The 19330-nt window shown below is 34.1% G+C and overlaps 1 protein-coding gene across 2 annotated transcripts; it reads left to right on the plus strand.

Moving 5' to 3' along the window:
- Positions 1 to 10567: 10567 nt before the first annotated feature.
- Positions 10568 to 14409, plus strand: LOC149162270 (uncharacterized). Of its 2 annotated transcripts, none has more exons than XM_089435659.1 (2): positions 10568 to 13619; positions 13768 to 14409. In XM_089435659.1, exons 1-2 carry the CDS (start codon positions 10607 to 10609, stop codon positions 14193 to 14195), a joined length of 3441 nt encoding a protein of 1146 aa, XP_089291785.1. In that variant the 5' UTR covers positions 10568 to 10606; the 3' UTR covers positions 14196 to 14409. The 2 variants fall into 2 exon arrangements, with proteins under 2 accessions (XP_089291785.1, XP_089291786.1); XM_089435660.1 differs by having other exon boundaries at positions 13780 to 14409.
- Positions 14410 to 19330: the final 4921 nt, after the last annotated feature.

Here is a 19330-nt window from a genome sequence, read left to right on the forward strand (position 1 = left end):
GTGTTAAACACAATCCAATGTGGAAAACATATCCTAACATCATAATCAAACTTAACCCTTCACCAAGGTCACATTATGAACCAATCTAACCATATTAAACTATAGTCAACAATGGGAAACTCTATTCAAACATAGCCAATCTTGGTCATCCATGGTTTACCATAGTCAAACATGGCCACTTATGGTTAACCATAAATAACCACAATCAACCATGGGAAATTGTGGTCAACCTTGGTCTACCTTGGTTTACCATGCCCGACATGGGATACATTATCAACCATTGTTAAAGATTATTAAAAATCAGTAACCATAGTCAACTATAGCCTTTCATGAGAAACTAAAGGGAACTATAGTTAACTATGGTTAAATAACGTGAAACATGGTCTTACATTATCGACATGGTCAAACATGATTATATGTGATTGAGCACAACCAACATGGTTAAACGTAGTCAATTATAAACAACGACAGTCAACCATATTTAACATGATCAACCATGGTCCATCATGGTCAAATCATAGTCAACATGGCCAATCATGTTTGACCATCTTCAAACATTGTTAATGTTGGTCATCCATGGTTAAACATAGTAAAAAATGGACAACCATAATCAACCATAATAAGATATAGTCAACCATGTTTAAACATAGTTAATCTTGGTCATCCATAGTTAGCCATATTCAAACATGGACACCCATGGTCAACCGTAGTCAACCACAGTCATGGATAGTCCACCATGGTCAATCATATTCACCTATGGTCAACATGGTCTTCCACAATTGACCATGGTCTACCCTAGTCATCCATACTTAACCATAGTCAACCATGGTCATTTGTAGTGAAACTAACTCTACCTTAGTTAACCATGGTTAACATGGGAAACATTGTTAACCATAGTGAACTATAGGCTTTCACATGCAACCAAAGGCAACCATAGCTAGCCATGGCCAACCATGGTCAAATACGGTTAAACATGGCATACATAATCTACATGGTTAAACATGGTCAGAAATGGTTAAACGTAGCCAATAAGGTCAAACATGGCCGACCATAATCTACCATTATTATCCATTGTTAATCATTATCATTCATAGTTAGCATGGTTAGCCTTGGTTTACCATGCTTAACCATATTCAACCAAGATCAACAATAGTTAATTATGGTTAACTAATCCCCCTCACACATGTTAGTCATCAACTAGCTCAACCACATTATTAAAGGTGGTTGATATATGCCAATTGATGCCATTAGTTTTTGAAGGGTGAAAAATTGTGTTTATTGGCATATATCAACTAATTTTAATAATGTGGCCATGCTAGTCTAATATTGATCAATATTTTCAATAACGATGACAACCAAAGATCTAAAATATGTCATCTGAAATGATTTTTGATATCCATCAATGTTATGAAGCTTAGATAATATTGAGTGATACATGGAGCTATCTTAATGGAATAATATAGAATATCAATTGATATAGAATTGGTTTGATTAACTTAGATGACAACATCTCTCTCTCTCTCTCTCTCTCTCTCTCGATATATATATATATATATATATATATATATATATATATATATATATATATATATATATATATATATATATATATATATATGATGCAATTTTAGTGTAGTTATATCTCTCAAATATCCCCAAGATTCAAAAGGAAATATAACTTTTCTAATTCATTAACATGTTTATGTTTCTAGAGTGAAGACTTTGACAATTAGTCATGTTGTTGAAAGTCTTTTGGAGTAAATTGTCTGCACTAAATTAAGGCATCCAACATTACCCATTGATAGGCACAAATAAAGTTTTAATGTCCTTGATGATGGGTGGATTTTTCCACTCGAAACTGTTTCAAATTAATACACACAATTTACTCCAAAAAATTCTCAACAAAATGTTTATGTTTTCAAATTTTATAACATGACTAGTTTTGTTTGGGCTTGTTCAAATTTTCTATAAGAATGAAAATATTACAAATAGTTTCATCATAAAAAAAACAAACAACATGTTACGTAATAAATTTTTATTGATGTTGTCTAATTGTCTTGTGCTTTGTCTTTTTTCGACCGAAAATTTGATGGTACAATTCTTGGTGAGATTGTAAATTTTCATGGTTTAACTCGTGTTTGAACACATAAATGGATTCAATACCTTGAAACTCTTGGGGCACTTGGATTTTGTATAATACAAAACAATCCTATAATTCCAATAAACCCTGATTAGATTTTGGGAAAAATAGACCATAAAATATGCCTAGAAACATGCGAAAAAATAGAATAGTTAGACTACACAAAATGAATATTCTATAATCTACTAACTTTATTTCCAAATTGTTTATTCTAATTTGTTTATACTTTCATATATTTATATTTTTATTAAATTACTTCAATTAAAAAAATATTTTTCACTCAATTTTCTAAGTTAAAATATTAAAAAAATAAAATACTTCGAAGTTAAAGCATGTTTACTTATTAAGTATTTTAGTTTAAAATATTATAAAATCAATTCTACAAATTTATAATAAAATCTATTATGTATTTATTAATTAATTGCCTACCTTTTTTTATAATGTTTTGAATTTTTAGGGCATGGTGGGACGGGGAGGGATTCTTCTAAATCCCAAAGGAATAATCGTGGAATTTTTTTATGGGAACTTGGCATGAAAACAAATAATCAAATAGAGATGTATGGACTTTACTTGAGGCTATCAATAACCCAAATGAGTGGTATCAAGTACATAACTATTTGGGAGACTCCTTCCTAATTATCATTCGACTTCTAAGACCCAATACACCTCCAAAAGATAATATGATAAGCTTACTGTTCGATCGTATTAGAGATATCCTTCGCTCCTTTTCTAGTGCCCCCTCTTTCCATATTCTTCAAATTCTCAATAGTGAACCTGATTTTCTCACCAATAAGGCTTGCCTCTTAGAAAAGGGGTGATAAAAAATTAATGGTATTGTTGGTCAAGTTGTCATCACCTAAATGAAGCTCATGATCAATCTTTGTAACCCCAATCTCAACATGTGCCTTTAACCATTTATAGATCCACTGTCAAAATCCTTTTCTCATTTGAACAACCCTAAATTATCTCCATTCCCCTAATTTCTATCTCCATGTATGATCATTAGGCATATTGATGATATGATCCCACTTGCAATGATAATTTGGCTAGTCTCGTACTAGCCCAATCTGGCACCTCATGAGGATCAATTGAATGAAAACATGTTGTATTTATTGGCACCAATGCCACCCCTTTATATCCTTCAACTAAATCCTTTGGTATCTCTCTCCATCATCTTTATCAGTGTGCCTCATTCATGTGGACTAAGGAATATTAGATGGGAATGTAACACATAGTTCATGGCATACGAGGAAGATGTCTTCTCAATTAGTTGGGTGATGATTACTTCACCTTGGGACACTAGCTTAAGTGATGCGAACTTGCAGAATCGCATGGGATTATCTGTTGGTAGAGAGATTAAATTAAGGAGAGGTAGCTTTGTTCTCTCTATTAGCGTTGTGGGCAAACGGTCCAAAATGGATCGAAGTATGCCCTTTAGAGTCTCTAAATTTTCTCAAAATGCTCTTAAGGATATTTCAAAATCGAAATTGTCGAAGGAGGAAAGCCTTTGGAAGGGAAGAAATACACTATCGCGAGGCTCAAAACACTCGAAAACCGTGAAAATTCATTATCGCAGGCTTAAAGCGGGCATTGCACAGCCACCGTTAGATCTGGCCGATCAACGGCCAAGATCTAGGTAGCAAATTGCATATCGGCCAAGAAGAGGTGACAGGATTAAAGTGGGCGCATGACACCGCCGATCAGCGATCGCCGATGATCGGATTGGTGGGTCACATCAAGAGGGAGTTGTGTTATATATATATATATATATATATATATATATAGATATATAGATATATATATAGATATATATCTACATACATACATATACATATACATATATATATACATACACACACACACACACACACACACACACACACCTGATGATCGGATTGGTGGGTCACATCAAGAGGGAGTTGTGTTATATATATATATATATATATATATATATATATATAGATATATATATAGATATATATCTACATACATACATATACATATACATATATATATACATGTACATATACATATATATACATATACATATAGATATACATACACACACACACACACACACACACACACACACACACACATATATATAAGGCCGGGGAATGAGCAATCAGCGACTGCAATCCGATCTCACCGTTGTATCACATCGATGTACTACCATGGGGCGGGACCTCCGCACATACATATGGGCGACCCAAAGAGCCGGACCCGATGGAACTATAGCTGGGAATGTATATATTTTGAGATCCGCGGAGGGCCATTTTCAATGGTGTTTGGTGTATTTTCGTTGTATAAACGAAATACAAAAGGAAGTTGGGTTTGTGATATGCGATGAGCCGCGGCAAAGCTATTTCACATATATTTTTATGTTTTTAACACATTTCAAAATATAAAAGGAAGACTGTGGACAAAGCCGAATGCGACTTGCGATAGTGACAAGGGCGGACCTGATGGGTTTCAGAAATAAAATATATATATATATATATATATATATATATATATATATATATATATATATATATATATATATATTCAAGTTCGCCTAAAGCCAATTTCACATGTTTTTTAGTGTTCTATGCATATTTCACAATACGAGGAAAATACACAAGGCATGCTTCTTTGCGACTTGTGACAGCAACAAGGGTAGACCCGAGAAACTGATAAGTTGCATTAATAATTTTTTAAGTTCGAAAAGGAAAGGAATGGTTTGGATTTTCACAAGGTTGTTGTGTTTTTCTGTGTTTAATAGAAAGAACAGTCTTTCTAAATATCTAAAGGGAAAACAGAGGCCCGATAGCTCTTCCGTCGCAGCATAGCTCGCCCTAACAGAAATAGTCATGGAGCACGTGCAGCTAGCCCTAAACAGAATTGATCAGGTGGCATAGACAGTGCAACACAGCCAAATCAAAACAGAAAGTGTCGTGGAGCAGACAGCGCAACTCATCAAACAACATCATAGAGCATCTTTGGCTTAGGAGAGCTCCCAGTCATCACAATAAGCTACCCAAAATATCTGAATATAATTTGCCTTCTGTCAGAAGAAGAAACCTCTGAACCATGCTCCCTATTGAGGGAATCAATCAGTTGAAGAGACAGAAGGATAGATTAAGACTCCAAGCCTTCTAGAGGGCTCAGGAGCATTGTAAACAGGCTATAAATAGCTGTTAGTGAGATATAATACAGGTTCAAATTTTGGATATTATTCCTCCTCTGTTCCTTCAAGCTTCTTATCTTCATTCTAGAAATACAAGCTTCTTTTGCCATAATATGTTCAACATCCATTATCTTCGTTGTTATATGCTTGCACTTGAACAATTTTTTCATGTTTCCTTTGTGTCATCTTATCTCTACTTTGATAACTTATATTTGCAAGCTTCTTTGCTCCTTGTAGCTAACCATTCCTATGTGGTCATATATGCATCTGCCAGTACAGTTGGTATTCTCTTTTGCTGCCTGTAGCTAGTCATTCATTTATGTTTATATATGCAATCTTTTGATACAGTTAGTATTCTCCATCTGTCCATTAAATCTATAAACTATTGAGCATTAGTGGTTTAAAGCCTTGTGTTTTTTAGAGTGTTCATGCATGCCTTGAGTGGGAATAAAGCTGAAATGGTCATCTAACTTGATCCAAACCTTCATCCATTCCAATAGTTTTGAGAACAATATTGAAGATTATATGTTACCAGGCATCTCCGAGCTACAACCTAGGAGAGTTTCCTGGAGTGCTAACACTCTCCATTCTGTGTGAGAGGGGATGGTTATGGTATGACCACCCTCTAAATTTTAATCAAATGGAAGTTTTGTTAGCAAGGTTGTTGCGTAGTTGGGGAAAATAAAAGCTCTTTCATGAGCTTTGGGTTGCTAATTAGGTCCTTTGTCACTAGGAATTTTGTTAAGGAGTCAAGCATCATTGTAGTTTGGAAGTTTGGCATCTCGCTCTCTTGGGCCTAGAGGTAACTGTGTTCATTCTCTCGTTAATTAGTTTAGTGTGCACTAGGGAGAATTTCGTCTGATTAGAGTTTAGAACCTTACATCTTGGAATGAACTGTATTTTCCTCTTTTGTTGTCCCTTTCCTTTCGGGTTTCTAGTCCATAAATTGGCAATTAGACTATATGGACGAACATATCTGAGTGTAGGAAAGGAAACTGGAGGCTTCATTGTTGCTTCATTTTCAATAGGTACTTATTCTTTCTTCTGGATTTGATCTCAGCAAGCCCCACTCATGGATACAAGTTCATAATCAGACTCCACTACCTCAATCGTATGCAAACATTACATGAAGGTGCATGAAGCAATGAACACCGAAATTTATGATTTACAAGTCATATTGTATCAACAACAAGCCTCTGATTGCACCACATTGGAATTAGTTGAAGCTCAACAACAACGAATTACACGCTTGGAGGATGAGGTTAAAGCTCTGCGTAGAATAATTATGGATCTGTAAAATAAGAATAATCGATCGATGAGCCCAATAGGGGAACCTCCTCGAGTCATAAGCCTCAATTTCCCTACAGATAGTACCGATTAAGAATCTATGTAATGAATGGTGTTAAATGTGTATTACTTATGTTTCATTTTTGTCGAATATACACTTTTAGGATAATAAAGTACTATCAAGGTTGGGGAATTTTGATGTATTCTGGGTGAGGGTAGATCGCTGCAATTTGACAATCCAGAAGCCCATGAGAAGAACAACATTGTAACTCTCCCAAATATTTTCCATGACCGGGCATGGATTTAATATACAAGTACTCATTTATGTGATATATATATTTTTAGGTGTTTAAATTTATTGATAATTTTTTTTTGGTGTAAGTTTGATAACAATGAGGCTACACCATGGTCATGTCCAAGAATAACACTTGAATAGGATATGGAATTGAACCAGTGACTTAATATGTAGGAGTGCCTTAACATTGCACCTGATCATCATCTATCCAAGACCCCATGGACAAATTTATTGATAATTCTTATAAAATAATATTTTTCCTATTATTTTTCAATGAGAGTGGGAAACAATAAGAAATACTTAACAAGTATTTCATGTTATTCCCTCCATTCCCATCCCCACCCTCATGAAGGTGGGGAGATTAAGGACCAAAGATAACAAGTATTTACCAATATTTCCACCCACCACCATGAAGATTGGGCTAGAGGGAAACACTTAATAATAAGTGTTTCCCATGATCCCCCATCCCCATTAACATGAAACAATGAGAAATACTTAATAATACTTATTTCATTATTTCCTACTCTTTTCACTCTCGTAAAATAATGAAAAATAGTTTTAGTTTTTTGTTCTTGCTATTGAAAATGGTGATTTGAACCATTGTTTCTAATTCTAAAATGTGAAAAAACAACAATATCAATAGATACTTAAGAAGAAATCCATCTCTATTATATAGATTAAGCACCTTAAGTTTATCTAGAGATCAAGTTTCCCTTCTTATCTTTACCATCACCTTTAAGTTTATCGTCACCCTTCTTATCATTGTACCCTTCCCTTTTTGTTTTCTTCACTATCCTAGTTCACCCCATTATCATCCCTTGTTTTCAGTTAGTTTAGGAGGTGGTGTGTTGTGGGTAGAAACTTAATAAAGTATGTAAAACTACAAATCAATGTGATATATATATGAAAGATTTGCAGATCTCCACATCTACTTGGATGATTTATTAAAGATTTGAAAAATTATTTGATGCAAATATGATGAGAATTAAATGTCAGTTCTACAATTATTATACTAAATTTAAAATGAAAACATTTTAGAGATAACATTTGGATAGTGTAGTATCAATTAAGATTCTACATTACACAAAATGTGATTTCTATCTTTAGTGGGAAAAATGGTAGCAATACAACTATGATACAAGTGAAAGAAATGATAAAAGCATTGCAATCAATGTATAATACCGTGCTACATTTATGAAATAACTTCATATACAAGGGATACTTTATGGAAGTATTACATTATTAAGTCTTAAAGCATAAAAGAACAATTTGGCTTTCACATCTTCATCAACTACTTTTTCTAGATAGATAACTCAGTGAAAACATATTCCGTCCTAGAAGAATGGAGCCTTACTAACCATGAATGAAGCCTTTCCAGCCATGAAATAAAGTAGGATAACACTAGCTAACTAGGTATTGACTTCACAACCTTGGGGTAGAGATCTCAATATACCACCTAAAAGCATAGTTTTCACATAATTTTTTTACTCTCATCATTGTATTCTTTTCATGTTCATTAATGGGTAGCCAAAAATATGACAAATCTTATAAACCCTTCACAAATCTTATAAACCCTTCATGTCCTGGTCAATTTTCACTCCATTATGTCATTACACTTCAAATTCTTCTCGTTCTACTTCCTGAATTTCTAAAAATGATCATCCCCAATGACCACTAGTCTGTACTTGGCCCACACCAAAAAAAATAAAAAAAATTGAATTTAAAATATTACATGGAAAAACTATAAAAAAAAAAGTCAATTTTAATCTTGATAATCCTTCTATAATATTGATCTTTTAATTTTGTTTTTTCAAATTTCAAAAAATATATGGAAAAAATATCACATATTTTACCATGATACCAAAAAGTTATTACACAATTACATAAATAAACTTTTAAACTCCACAACTAAGTTTAATTTCAACCATAATGTTGGGTAAATTTTATAAGTGTTATATATTTTATATACACAAGTTAAAAGATTTAATCCACTTATACATGATGTTCTAAAATCGTAAATATCCTAACTCATAAGTTATTACAAAGAACATACCTTATTATATTCAACAACTTAAAGGAATTGTTCCTATTGTCATTTATTTGTGCAATTTGTTTAAAAATAAAATTGAATTGATACCATTACTTAATGGAATGAAAAGTCTAAAGTAGATGAAGATATCTAGTTTGCTACACATTCCGAAACCAATTACATAACATGAGTGGTTCTTATTGTCATTTCTTTGTGCAATTTGCTAAAAATAAAATTGAGTTGATACCATTACTTAATGGAATGAAGTCTAAGGTAGATGAAGATAGCTAGGTTGTTATACATTCACAAACCCATTGTTTATAGGACAAATGTAGAAGTTAATTTATTTTTTAAACAAGTATAATTGCATAAATGAAATGATTTCTGAATATTAATAAGCATCCAATTAAAATATCTAAATATTAAGTGTATTTTACATAGTTAAGATTTTTTTAATTAATTAAATTATAATTTTATTTTATATTTTATTAATTATAAAAAATAATTAATTAATATTGAATTCTGTTTTTTTATTAATGGAAATAGCAGACAATTCTAAATTAATTTAATATTTAATTTCTGTTTTTTTATTACATTAAAATTATGAGTTAGAATTATGGGTAACAACATGATCATTGTGTTATATTTTTAATACAAAATCTATATTTACAACCTTTTTATTAACTATTTAATGAGATTTTATTTTAATCATGGCTTTACAATAAAATTAGCACACCTTCATTATATCATCCTAAAAATCTTTGGCCAAAAGACTTTTAATATTAGTAAATAGGTTTTCTTTCTTCATATTTTAGAACTTCTATGGGTGTGAGTGCACTAATTGCATTTATCAAATTTTTAATGTATATTGTCTAAATCTTTTATGTTTTGAAGTAATTGGTTGGAATTATGTTGTGAAGTGTTTAATTAGAATTAAAAAACATATTTTAGTATAATACTTTTTTATTATTATTTAAATTTTATTTTTAAATATATCCAATAAAACACTCAATTGGTCTAGAATTCATAAATCAAACTTGCAGCAATTCAAAACAAACTTGACTAAGGAACTCGAGTCATGGCCGTATATTTTGGAAATATATGTTTTATATGTCTCTTTATTGGGCATAACGTCAAGTTGTCCATCGAATATTAATGTGCTTTCAACACACACAGTAAACACATATATTAGTTTTTTTTTGAATAAATGAACTTTATATTTTAAAGCAAACGACCAGCGGTTCGTCATTTGACCAAAACCAAAAATAACACCGTCTGGGTAGACCAGATGGACGACTTGCGGGCAATAAAGAAGTGACTTCATACCATGTATTAGTATTAGTTCGTTGAAATGGACGATATGAGTTAAACACCGTCTGAATAATAATACTAAATTGAAGTATTAGTATTAGTTAGTTGAAACGGACGATCTGAGTTAAACACACCACGTCTTACTTCAAATGGACCATCTGGGTTAAGTTAACACCACTTGAGTCAACCAGAAAACGAAAATCCACCAAAATCCTTATGACTCCTTATGCCACGAAGGAATTTCACAAATCTACTTGATATCCACAATTGCCCAAACGCTCTGAAATATTTTTGTAATTCCTTCATTTTATCGATCGCCCATCTACGGAGCCGATGACAGCTTCCACGGATTTCATCCTCATCACCTCCACACTCATGCTCATCTTTGTTTCTGCAAACGCCCATCTTCTTCAACATTATCATGAGAAAAGTCGTGAACGACTGCAGGTCGATATAGAAGCCCTGCAAGCATTCAAAACCTCCCTCACATATGATCCTTCTCACGCCTTGGCCAACTGGGATTTTTCTGCCAATCATGTCTGCAATTGGACTGGTGTCACCTGCCACCCTCACAAACTCCGCGTATCTGCCCTAAATCTATACAACATGGGCCTGCAAGGGACTATACCTCCACATTTGGGTAACATCTCCTTTCTTGGCGTGTTGAACCTCACTTTGAACAGTTTCTCTGGCACAATCCCGAACGAATTGGGCAAGCTGCGTCGCTTAAAACGTCTGTTCCTCAATATGAATCACTTGGTTTCATCCATTCCAGAGGCTTTGAAAGATTGCACATCTCTCAGGATGCTTAATCTATCCCACAATAATTTGACAGGGACTATTCCGAGTGGTCTCGGCCAATTGCAAAACCTGCGAAATCTTTCACTGCGTAGCAACGGATTGACTGGGAAAGTGCCCGAATCCTTGGGAAATTGTTCTGCGCTAGAATTTCTAAATCTAGGAAATAACTTCCTTAGCGGCACTATCCCTTCTCAGCTTGGCATGCTTGCTAGAATTAAAAATCTGTCTCTTGGAGGAAACCAGCTCAGTGGAGGAATCCAGCCTTCACTGCTTAATTGCACGGAGTTACGCGGATTATATTTGTATGACAACAGGCTTACTGGAGAAATCCCGTGGGAGATAGGGGCCAGGCTCTCTAAAATTGAATCTCTGCATCTTTCAGGAAACCAGCTCAGTGGAGGAATCCCGCCTTCACTGCTTAATTGCACGGAGTTAAGCATCTTATATTTGGAAGACAACAGGCTTACTGGAGAAATCCCGTGGGAGATAGGGACCAGGCTCTCTAAAATTGAATCTCTGGATCTTTCAGGAAACCAGCTCAGTGGAGGAATCCCGCCTTCACTGCTTAATTGCACGGAGTTAATCGACTTAGATTTGTATGACAACAGGCTTACTGGAGAAATCCCGTGGGAGATAGGTACAAAGCTCTCAAATTTAGAGTATCTGCTGCTCTGGGGAAACGAATTAAACGGTACCATTCCGAAATCTTTAGGAAATTGCTCTCAGCTTTTATGGCTCGAAGTCTCTGGAAATTTCTTAATGGGAGGCATACCTCTGGAATTTGGAAAGCTCCGTCTTCTACAGGATCTGCAACTTGTTGATAATCATTTGTATAGTGAGGAATCCATTTCCATCTTTGGAGCACTTTCAAACTGCACCAATCTGCAAATACTCTACCTTGCCGGCAATGATCTCAAGGGCGACTTGCCTGGAAGCATAGGCCGTCTTTCTCAAAATCTGCTTTATCTTGTTTTGCGTGAGAATCGTTTCACTGGTAAGATACCCCAGGAGATGAGCAACCTCACTGGATTGATCCTGTTGGATCTAGCTGGCAATTTGCTCTCTGGAGAAGTTCCTTCTGCACTAGGAGGGCTGTCTACTCTTCAGCTGCTGGACCTCAGCGGGAATAACTTGGAAGGTAATATACCCTATCAATTCAGTCAATTGAAACGTCTGTATGAACTGAACCTTTCTCAAAACGCGCTTTCTGGAGAAATTCATCAAGTTTTTGCAAGTTTGCAGCAGCTAAGAGTATTAGATCTCAGCTATAACAAGTTCAGTGGTAATATACCGGATAATGATATAGGGAATTGTTCCAATCTCGAGCTTCTGGACCTCAGTTACAACCAGCTAAGCGGCGTGATGCTATCCAAAGTGGCTAGCCTTCATAACCTACAGTTCTACATTAATGTCTCACATAATGCCCTCACAGGAAAGGTGCCTGCCGAACTGGGAGGAATGCACATGGTTCTCGCAATTGATCTCTCTGACAATAATTTTTCAGGGAGCATACCCAGCCAATTAGTGAATTGTGCTGGACTTGACTACCTTAATCTTTCTCACAATTCATTGGAAGGCACCATTCCGACATCAATCGATCAAGTTAAAGGACTTCAAGATTTGGATCTCTCTTTCAATAAGCTTTCCGGTCCCTTGCCTACCTCTATAGAGAAATTACAGAAGCTTACGCACTTAAACTTGTCATACAATAACTTCACAGGAGAAGTACCATCCTCCGGAGCTTTCAGGAAACTGAATTTTACATCATTCTTAGGAAACAGTGGACTCTGTGGCAGATGGATAGAGTTACCTCATTGTAAATTGACAAGAAGGCACCATCATGATTCCAAAAGAAGGGTAGTTATCTTGGCCACATCGGTTGGTTTAACTTTGCTATTGGTATTTTGCCTAGCCTTCATGGTTTTGATATATTTTCGTAGCAGAAAGTCTGCATTGTTGGAAACTGTTTCAGCGAGATTAGGGAGGACGCTGAGGAGCCAACTCCGCGAGACGAAGATTGTAAGTGAGGAAGAGTTGAACAGAGCAACTAATGGTTTCAGCCCGGATAACCTAGTAGGGCGTGGCGGCCATGGGTCAGTGTATAAGGGCGTATTAGACAACGCCACAATCGTTGCTGTGAAAGTTATAGAGTCTGCCACATCAGGAGGTGCATACAAGAGACTCATAAAAGAATGCAAGACGTTGGGCAGAATCCGACATCGGAATCTGGTGAGAATGGTGGGCGTATGCTCAAGTTTGCAGCTCAAATCTTTGATTATGGAGTTCATGTCGCAGGGAAACCTGGATAAGCATTTGCATTGTAGGGAAAATAATTGCAGGTTGGATCTGAAAAGACGGCTTAGCATTCTCAAGGACGTGGCCCATGGAATGGCATACCTTCACCATTACTGTTCTCCGGCCATTGTTCATTGTGATCTGAAACCTTCCAACGTTTTACTGGATGAGACGATGACGGCTCATGTTGGAGATTTCGGTATTTCACGCCTCATCAACGATTCAACAGCAGCAGCAGCCTCAGCGGACACCTCCAGTCATGTGATCGGGTCTGTTGGTTACATTGCACCAGGTAAATACTACTGATACACTAGATTGGTTAAGCAATGTTGTATATGGGAAATATTTGAGTCAGTGATAAAGGTTTTATATATAAATGCTCATATGGGATTATATGTGAGTCACTAATAAATGTTTTACGTGTATGAAATTGATTACAGAATATGGTACAGGAGGGCGCCCGTCCATGAAAGGGGACGTATACAGCTACGGCATCTTGGTACTGGAAATGATAACGGGAAAGAAGCCCACAGATGCAGTGTTTTCAGAAGAAGAGCAATCATTGCAGAGTTGGGTGGGCGATGCATTCCCCGACAGATTGTTGGAGGTGATTGACACGACTTTGGCTGAGGAGATTAGAATGGAAGATGAATCACATGATGTAAGTGAATTTATGGGGTACGGAATTGTTGAGCTGTTGGCGAAGATAGGTCTGATGTGCAGTAAAAGGGATCCTCATGAACGACCGACTCTTCGAGAGGTTGAGGCATCGCTAGAGCAGCTAGTCGCCAAAATCCAAAAGAATTCAGAAAATGAGTTGAACCGCCTTGGACAGGTGACTGACGAAGCCATTTCTGAATCTGATTAGGGCATGTTGGGGAAGAAAATGATTAGATTACGCTGCTCCATTTAATGGTTAGTACATATATGTGGAGGAAAATGATTAGTGGTCAGCACATATATTTGGAGGAAAATGATTAGTTTAGATTAGATAATTAGTTTTGCATTTTCATTGGTTGTAAGTGTGATTATAGGTTTTTAGAAGTAGTTAATTATATCTAGTTAGATTGGATATAGTTAAATCCAGAGATATTTTTAAGTTAATTAATTTTTTATATTCTTATGTGGTGAAGAGATTTTTTCAGGTAATTAATAATGTAATTAAAATATTTTTTTATATTAAAATAACATATATTATTATTTAATTAATATAAATGTGTTTATATAGTCCAAATAAAATTTTTATTTAAAATAATTTATATTATTATTTAATTAATATAAATGTGTTTTTTAATTTTTTAATTTAATATAATTATTTTTTTAAACAATTTTTTTCTATATGAAATCTTCTTTTTAATATAGGAAATAAACAACATATATTTTTTTTGGAAGATCTCTTTATAAATTAAAATATTTTTTTAATCTTTAAAAATAATGATTATTGTTTAAGATATTTTTTTTCTTGTGGTTCAAAGTGATAATCATATAATACAATTTATAATATTAAGTGAAAAGAGATTATATTGAAAACAATTTTATAAATAGTTTAAATTAGTCCATTTTCTTATTATTATCATATATTTTTATTTTTATTTTTAACTTTATTATTATCATGTTTTTTATTTTTATTTTTATGTTTTTAAGAATAATTGTTATTAAATAGAATTTATAGTAAACTAAAATTATGTATTTATTTTGGGATTTATGTATAGTTAATGGTTTAGGATTTGTTTTTTATTAGCTTATTTTATAAATAAAATTGATATGCTATTTTTTCCTTTTTTGTTATATAAAGATTTAATATAATTATAAAATTCTATAATGATGTAATTTTGAAAAGTTGCTAAGGGCTAATTCATGTATGATGATACCTTAGACCATCATTTCCAAATTTTTATTGATAATTTAATAGTGGCCTATAAATTGTATTTCAATATTACTAGTTATTTTACACATTAGTATTACAATTGGTGGCTATCATCATACTTTGGACCACCATAAGTGGGATACTCAATAGTGCAATCATGGATTGACATTTGATTTATTAAACACTGGAATATTATTTATGCATTCTAAATATGTATATTGATTCGTTTTATATTTTTTGTTTTATTCTTGGCAATAATGCATTTATTCTAGACTTAAGGAACCCTCAATCTTGTCTATTTGGATTTATTCCTAATATTCGTCAATACTTGGTGAAACCAAAGATAGCGTGCTCAATTTACCTATTGTTGGTAGATTGTTTGCAAGGTTTACAACATTGATGAATGTTGTCTACAAATTCCTGTGATATTTATTGATCTAATTATGATGGTTTGTCTATGATTCATGGTAGTTTTCTCATGTCTTTGAAAAACTTATATAGTTGCAACTAAATATGAAATTGATATTTTATGAGAAATGCTCACACAAATGGCTCTCAATTTACACAAAAATTTCAATCCCTATACTCCTAATCCCATTAATGAAAGTGTAATGAATATGCTTGCTTTCTTCTTGGAATACTTCGAGTGATTCTCCTTGTAAAGGATGTAATGTTTCATTTATAGGAACCTTAAAGGATCCATATATAGTAGTTGCTTCTATGTTGAAAGCTACAACTCCTATCAAGGAAAGGAGTCGTATTGGTTTGCATCCATTCAGTTCTTGAGTAAGTAATGTAGCTCATAAGTTAGGATTTTCCAGTGTCTATTATTCTTTGGATGATCATATTTAGGAGTTGTTCTTTTTTCCTTGTTGATAATATTGTAGAAGTATGTCAATGTAATTACTCTACCTTTGACCCCTTGGATCTATTCAATTCAAATATGTATAAGCTGTAAATAAGTTATTATGATGATGGGAGTCAAACCGTATGAGCTTAAATAAATGAACCCTTGTGTAATTCATATAAATATTTCATGTCAATTCCTAGTGTATAGCTCAAGCCCAAGGCCCAATCCATGAGTGGCTACGAATCTAATTCAGCTAAACATGTTTTTTATGTACCATGTGGTAGTGCATACCACGATGTACTCAACCTATGTAAATATTATTTCAAAATGTAATATAACTTGGTCCAACATTGCTATGGAGACAACATGAAAATGGTTATGGTTTCACTAGCGGGGAAGAGGAAAGGAGGCCCAAGGGCAGGGGTATACAACAATGAGCATCAATCACCATGCACACGCCCGAGGATAGTGTTTTCTTTGATTTCATTGCATTATGGCCTATTGATCTCATCCAATCCAATCATTTTCGATTGTCATTGAGTTGCATTGCTAACCTACAAAAAATAAACTTAAAATGTATCAATGACCCTCAATTCTTTCTTAATCGTGACATTGAGCGTTGACTCTATTGATTATTCATGGACCATACAAAAACATAACCTACTATCTTTGATAAATGTAACCATTTAGATTCACGTCAACACTCATTTTCCCATGTTGAGGGCATCCTACTTATGCCAAAGGCATTCGTAAAACAATATTCTAAACATCATACTTTTTGAATTTTTCCTAACTACTTTTTTTCTGATAACTTTTACCCAAAATCTAGCTAGAAATTAAAAAGGAATTGGTGGTTTCTCAAATATGAGTTGTTGAGATTGACAAGTCAGGTGTGATAGGTTTTTTCAAGGTATTGAATCTGTTAATGAATTCAAATTCTGAACCTTCGCAGAAAAATATTATAGCGAAAATTCCACAATAACCTGTTTGAGATGGAATTATGGAGCTTGCAAAAACCCTAACTTCCTTAGATCATATCTCCGAAAATATAACGAGACAATATATGAAATTTGGAACCGACTTTCATAACGATTTTGGATCAAATGGGGTTTTTTTTAGCTTCTAAAACTTCGTAGAGAAAAATTTATAGCAAAAATGCCACGATGACTTGTTTGGAGTAGCGAAACCCTAGAATCCAAAGCTCTGGTACCAAATGTTATGAAACCAGCTCACAAAAAGATAGAAAAGATAGATCAACGACTTCAAACTCAACCTCTTCGAGGGTGAAACCTCCTTTACATTACACAAATGAGCAATTCTTGGATGATACAGATAACAATACCTCCTTTCTATATATAGGAGTCTAAGTCGTGCCAATATAATCAGAGCCTACATAACAAAAATATTGTAGGGGCACAACAATAATAATAGTGGGCTTCTATAGCGCACAATAATAAAAACATGGGGTCTACATGGGCACAACAATACCATAAGGGGGTTGCACTAATAACAATAAGGGGTTACACTAGTAGTATACGGATCTAACAATGCATATATAGTAGTTTCTTCTATGTTGAAAGCTACAACTCCTATCAAGGCAAGGAGTAGTATTGGTATGTGTCCCATTGGGTACTTGAGCAAGTAATGTAGCTCATACGTAAGGATTTTCCAATGTCTATTATTCTTGGATGATCATCTCTAGGTGTCGTTCTTTTCTCCTTGTTTATCATATTATAGGAGTATCTCAATGCTTATAATCTAGCTTTGGCCCCTTGGATCTATTTAATTAAATTATGTATAAATTATAAATAAGTCATGATGATGAGGGTCAAAGCATATGATCTTAAATATGTGAAATTCATGTAAATATTTCCTATCAATTCCTAGTGTATAGCACAAGGCCAAGTCCCAACTCGTGAGTGGTTAGGAATCTAATTGTGCTAAACACGTTTTCTATGTACCATGCGGTTGTACCTTCCAATATTTACTCAATATATGTAAATATTATTTCAAAATGCAATATAACACGGTCCAATGTGGCTATGAAGAGAACATGAAAAGAGTTATGGGGAGAACTAGGGGAAGAGGAAAGGAGGCCCAAGGGAAAGGGTTTATAGAAACATGAGCATCAAGCACCATGCATATGCCTGAGGATACTGTTTTATGTAATTTCATTAACTATGGCCTATTGATCTCATCCAATCCAATGATTTTCAATTCTCATTGAGTTGTATTGCTGACACAAAAAAATGACCTTAAAATATATTGATGACCCTCAATTCCTTCTTAATTGTGACATTCAGTGAAGCCTCTATTGATTATTCGTGGAACATCCAAAAACTTGACCTCTTACCTTTGATAATTGTAACCATTTGGATTCACGTAGGAAATCCCTTTCCCATGTTGAGGGTATCCTACTTACACCAAAGGAATTTGTAAAGAAATAGTCTAAACATTATATTTACTGAATTTTTCCTCAGTACTTTTTTTTGATTGCTTTTACCCAAAACCCGACTAGAAATTTAATCGAATTGGTGGTTTTTTTGTAACGATGGAAACAGTTCCTGGCTATAAAGGGACTAGTGCCCAAGACATTTACAAGATTTATAAAATAAAATAAAATATAGGGTCGAAGAAATATACCATGAGGATAACAATGAGTGATCTAATTCTGAAACCTATCTTTACAACCGGATTGGCCAAGATAAGTAAGGGTTGCAGAGCTTAGGGTGTCAATAGATTATTAGAAGCAGATGGAGAAAACAAGACTTAATCATTAAGGCACTTAAGAATCTCAACCTTCGTCCTTGTATGGTAAATGATGCAAAGAACAAGAACGATGGGTGAATGCTTGGTATGGTGGAGTTCCCATTAAGGGATTGAAACAAAAAATATGAGTTCCATTAATTCCAAGAAAATTCATAAAATTTATTTGAATCAACCTGCTGCTTCATTACACTCATATTAGTGGAATAAAAACATTAATGAATGATACAAACATAAGAAGAAAATATTTCTGCAATTAGCCCAAGAATTGGAATCAAAACTGGTATTTATTTTTAAGTTTCTAAGAGATGCCTTCATTACACTCCAAACCCTTACTTTTTACTCATTTCTGATATTTTGCCTCTCCCCCTGCGACTGTTTGTCTCAATCAGTTTCAAAAACGGATTCTTGAAACAATTATAAAAATGATTTTTTTGAAGTGTTTGGAAATAATAAAATTACAAGAAATATTAATTTAATATCATATATATTAAATATGACCCCTTGTTAAAAATAAAAC

The sequence above is a fragment of the Pinus tabuliformis genome, chromosome 5_2 (assembly GCF_031772625.1).
Source record: "Pinus tabuliformis cultivar Carrire ecotype Pingquan chromosome 5_2, CPIR1, whole genome shotgun sequence".
Taxonomy (NCBI): Eukaryota; Viridiplantae; Streptophyta; class Pinopsida; order Pinales; family Pinaceae; genus Pinus; species Pinus tabuliformis.